Genomic DNA, 5,294 nt, shown 5'->3' with positions numbered 1-5,294 from the left:
ACTTCATGGTTTAATTTTTTAAATTGTTTTATTTATTTCGCTTTCTTCGTTGGTGTTGTAAAATGGAATCGATACAGAAAATACAACTCTAGAACCTGTGGAAACACATTTGTCGGAAAACTAAATGATAAAAGGGCTTATTTTCAGGACACGCGTAATCATCGATAAAAACAACGTTCAACTTCAACTTGACAATGCATTTTAAACTCGTGATATACATGGAAGTGACACGAAACAGCAAACTCTTTCAGGAACAATAGCCCTGTTCTCAGCTAATAGGGTAACGCCATAGCGACAAGGCAGACAACATGTGATCTTCTTGTCTTGATACACTAGTTTCCCCTAAACGTTTAATTAATATTCCAGTTGCCATTGGACACGCTACTTGTTACGTTTATTGTTATGTTAAATGTTGGCAAAGTTAAACGAGAAATAGACCACTTTCATTTCATATAGCGTTCCCAATCTCCACATGATAACTATCTGTCTGAAGCACCATGTCTCAACTATCCTGGATATTCAAGTATGGTGGTCGCGCACACCGTTCAGAAAGTGCAAGTTCTGCCGGCCCTTCTCAGGGCCCTGAACGTGTGGCGCGACCAGGTCAGCTTGGCTGGCTGTTTCGGAGTAGATATACTCCAATTCATGGCCATCCTTCTCAAGAGAAGTCTTCCAAGCGAGGTGGTGCTAGGCCTGGCGCTGGTCGTCCCCGCATCGATGACAAGTTCCCGGACGCGGTGTCAACAGCCTCCAACTACGTCCAAGAAAATGGCTTTCAGGCCCATCGTCGGCGTCGAGAAACCACCGGTAATTGTGGTGTAAGTCGTAGACAGATCCGCGAAATGCTTTTACAGAGTGATCCAGCGTTCCGTAAAAACTCTGTCAGCATTTCAACTATCGGGCGATGGATGGTAGCCCCCCACAAAGGTGTGAATGCGGCGTCACTGTATACTGGTGCCATAGATGCAAGAATACCGACTGCCACCAACAACCGCCGGAAAGAAGATGTAAATGCTCACTACTATTTTTGTCAGGTGAAATACATCATGGAATTTTGTTCAAAATTCAAGGATTCAACGACAGTAATTTCCTGTGATAATATGAATAAGGTACGTAAAAGTTTACGCAGCGTGTGCGGTGGGTATGTGCTGCTTTCAAACAACCCTGGACAAAGAACAATACGTTCATTTTCACTATAATAGCCGACACTGTTACAAAGTAAAAGTCTTGCCATTCGTCACCAAGTTATAATTGCTTTCTATAATGAAATTGAAATGTGTTATAATAACATGCTATGCGAAATGGATAGGAACATCAGAAAACACTGTATTGTTGAGATTGTATATGGCAATTTTATTGCGTTTTGTGAAGGCATCCATATATTGATAAGGTAGCCAAATATTGACGCCATCGTATGCATCTCGCTTTCTATCTTGCAATGTTATTTCACTTCTGCTGTAAATCTCAAGAGTTTATTGGGCTCTAAATATTTTAGGTTCGGCACAGTCACAGTAAACTTGGAGATGGTCGAGTTATCAGAAATACAATATTTGTAGGTCATTGACATGACACGTGTTTCTTTCTTTTTTCTCTGCGTATGTGTGTCCCAGGTGAAAGTTGGGGTTCCAGCAGTGAGCAGGTATCATCAACAGGGCAGATTTTATCCCAATAATGATGCTCCCGATTTCGAGGACCATGACTTTCCGAATCCGGGCTACCTCATCACACCGGCTGGCTATATGGTGCTGACGCCACAGATTGACCAACCAAATTTCACCACCGACGATCTTGGACGTCGTCACATCGGTTTTCCGAAGAGTGGTCCTATTCGCGTCATTAACCGAGTCGAGTCATTTCGCCCAGTCAACGTAATCGCCCATATAACAGATATATCGTTGTTACATCATCAGTCACCCTCACCTATCGTTACCGCAGTGCTCGACGGCGGATCGGACTTTAACGTCAATTTTATAACCAACATGTTTTACTATGCGAGACTTTGGCGCAATCTTAGCCTGGACGCGCTCATTCTCACAAGCTTTTGTCCAGGCTACAGCGCCTACAACATGATTGAACGTGGCTGGGCAACTTTAGCAAAGAAACTAGCAGGAGTCATTCTAAGTGACAAGATGCCTGGCGAGTCACAGTCGCCATTTGCCCAGAGGAACACTTTGAACGCAGAAGAGAGACGCTCAAAGGAGGCTCAAGTCTTCAATGATGCCATGACAGCACTTAACTCCTACTGGAACAACGTGAAACACAACGGGTTCCCAGTGCTTTCCACCTCTGAGGAATGTGATGGCGAAGTTTATAGACTGTTTACCGATTATCAGAGAGTTCATCGCCTTGTGCAGCAAGCTGGGGCTAAAGAGATACGACAAACAGAAAATCAGGATATCTTCGAGGAATTACAATTTATGTTTCGGCACATTGACAAGCGGATCGGAACCGTTATACTTGCAAAGTGCAAAGACGATTTTTGTGAACACTGCACATCACATCCAATAGAAGCAACGGAAGCAATGGAGCTGATCCAGGGAGACGGTATCCCAGCGCCGATACCCAGTCGAACACACGAGGGGCATTTTGCAACGTTTTTAGAAGCTGTCGAATTTCCCCGACCAACGGCTTACAACGAACATATGCCAAAGTACGGCGAGCTTAGACTAGGATGCTGTCAGCACTGCAAGTCATTCACTTTTACATCGGTCACAGAGAAGTCTCGGCACAACAGATTGTACCATCCGACACGCTAGTTACATGTAGTTAACTGAAACAATCACAACTTTGACAAGCTATTGGTATGTAATGTACATTGCCATTATGTATAGTTGTCGGGTGTGGCTGCCTTAATGATGTCTGTCAGTAATGCATTTCAATTCTGTAATGTTATTCCGACCGAAATAAATAAAACGTTTGCCAAGATATTAAATTAATGCAATGGGTTTTCTTTTCGTTTCCCGTTTTTGGTGAAGGAGGGAGAATGGTGTGGCATGGGTGTGTGTTCAGGAGTACTCTGTTTGCAACGATATGCTATAGGCCCTAGTCCTAAAATTAGGAGGAAAGAGGCATGTCATATCTATGACTGTAAATAGTTAGTTCCCCTTTATTATGAAAAAAGAACGCAGGACTTTCCTTTCGTTTTAGGTTGGCAGCATCAATTATTAATGAAACTTGCCTCTTTGATATTTAATTTCGACATTGAAATAAGGCCAAAAAAAATTGTGTGTTTCCTGTAACATGCTCTTCAGAAATAGGGTAGGTAGGTAGGAAATTTTTTTTTGGTAATTTTTTTTTCTCTGCAAAAAGGAAAATGGGAAAATTTTAATACCCTTTGACAAGGGTCGAGGCATCGTCATTGTCAACACAAAAGATTACATACACAAACTCGACACAAAAACATTTTGGATAGTTAGGTGGGGAGCCTCTTTCACACTTTTTACATTTTTTCTTGAACGTGATCGCATTTCTCACATGTTAGGGAAAACACGCTTGCACAAGCAGTCGCCATTGTTGTTTAATGACGTCATGAAATCACGCGTGATTTAAAACTTTTCCCAGCCAATCTCGCGGGATTTGTTTTCAAGGTCCAAAAAAAAGTTTAGGGTCGGGGGGTTTGAACTAGGGTAGGTCGGGTTACCGGAAACACACAATTTTTTTTTGCCTAACGGAGTGTTTATTGCCACATGCGTGGCAATAGCAAAGTTGACTATTGCCACGTGCATTGGATAGCCATCTCGGCTAATGCCACGCGCGTGCATGGCACGCGTGACGCGTGGGATACCTAACTTGGCTATATTGATACGCACGTGGAATAGCCAACTTTTACACAGAGATATTTTAGGAGACAGATTTTGCAGACTAATAAATTGAATAAAACGTCCTAGTTTTTGTAGAAATTGCTGCAAATGGTTTTATATTTCTAGCACGTTGGCAATGACAATAAAGACTAGTCCAACAATTTTACGAAGGGTCATATTTTCCTGACAAGATCAATTGCCCTCACACCTGTAACCTCCACAAATGTAATAATCTCCACAAATGTAATATCAACCACAATTGTAATAAAATGCACCCATAAATGTAATATCGCCCATAAATGTAACAAAAATCAACCATAAATGTAATAAAAACACCAACCACAAATGTAATAAATGGTAACCATAAATGTAATAAAAAAATCACCCATAAATGTAATACTTGTCAACCATAAATGTAATAAATCTATTTTGTCGTCGCAATTGAGGAATTAGCCCTTAAATATTGATCTATGTAATAAGGAAAGCAACTCCACACATTATTCATTTCTTAATTGTTTGCGTTTAGTGTGTTTTGCATATTTGAAAGTGTATTTTACGTTTCCCTGTTTTGTGTACAGAACTGATTGGCCATGGCTAGACACAGCTGTAATCTGAACGTCAGTGCAGTCTCTACTCCAGAGTGGGGAAGACTGTATAACACTACGATCCTTTAACGCCGTTTTTTCGAAAATTGCCGTACTTTCTTAATCAATCGCCTCAAATTCGTCTTCAGTGGATAAATTGTGTGGAATAATCGATAGATTATCTGTATTCCTATGTTGTCCCACTTGAAGTTTGTTCCTTCACTAGGGATGCCAGGATGTCTAATTTTGTTCTACTGTGTTCAAGGTAGTGTTCGTATTGTTTTTTACTAGTTTGAAATATATGTTCTCGTCGACATGTTTTGTGTCGTAAGTTTCTGTTATAAGGTTTATATTTCTCTGTTATTTGTTCTGAGTCATCTATCATAAACTTTGTGTGGTATCACTGGTAAACAGGTTATTTTGACGCTTCCTTATTATGTAATTATCAGTGTCTAGAACTGCTGTTCCACTTCCATTATCTAACGGTTTGATCAGTACCTCGCCGTTTTCTGATAGCGTTCTCAAAGTATTCTATTCTGTGTTTCGGAAAGGAAACATAGTTTCAGGAAAGTATGCAATAACATTACACTAGTCTTATTAAAGTTATTATTTACTCAGGGCATTGATAAACAAATGATCACATATGCAAGTTCAAGTTTATTACATTTATGGTGAGTTTTATTACATTTATGGTTAATTTGTTTATTACATTTGTGGTTGCGGGTTGTTACATTAATGGTTGACTATTTTATTACATTTGTGGTTGATTTTATTACAATTGTGGTTGATATTACATTTGTGGAGATTATTACATTTGTGGAGGTTACAACACCTATGTGAGGACTCGGAGATTTATGTCGCTCGTTTTCATTAGACGTGCCTGTCGGCCATCGAGATAGTCAATTATGTG

General features: G+C 40.3%; 1 protein-coding gene across 1 annotated transcript; it reads left to right on the top strand.

Annotated features, from left to right (window-relative positions):
* The first annotated feature begins 283 nt into the window (after nucleotides 1–283).
* On the top strand, nucleotides 284–2,916 carry LOC139132955 (uncharacterized). Its single transcript, XM_070699293.1, has 2 exons — nucleotides 284–1,109; nucleotides 1,611–2,916. The coding sequence occupies exons 1-2, from the start codon at nucleotides 498–500 to the stop codon at nucleotides 2,754–2,756; spliced, it is 1,758 nt and encodes a 585-aa protein (XP_070555394.1). The 5' UTR covers nucleotides 284–497; the 3' UTR covers nucleotides 2,757–2,916.
* Nucleotides 2,917–5,294: the final 2,378 nt, after the last annotated feature.

The sequence above is a fragment of the Ptychodera flava genome, chromosome 5 (genome assembly GCF_041260155.1).
Source record: "Ptychodera flava strain L36383 chromosome 5, AS_Pfla_20210202, whole genome shotgun sequence".
Lineage (NCBI taxonomy): Eukaryota > Metazoa > Hemichordata > Enteropneusta > Ptychoderidae > Ptychodera > Ptychodera flava.
Note: the sequence above shows the minus strand (reverse complement) of the source record. Positions and strands in the feature narration are given on the sequence as shown.

Coding starts and splice junctions, on each gene's coding strand:
- LOC139132955 (XM_070699293.1), top strand. CDS start 498: ATGTCTCAACTATCCTGGATATTCAAGTATGGTGGTCGCGCACACCGT. Junction 1,110..1,610: donor CCTGTGATAATATGAATAAG/GTACGTAAAAGT, acceptor TGTGTGTCCCAG/GTGAAAGTTGGGGTTCCAGC.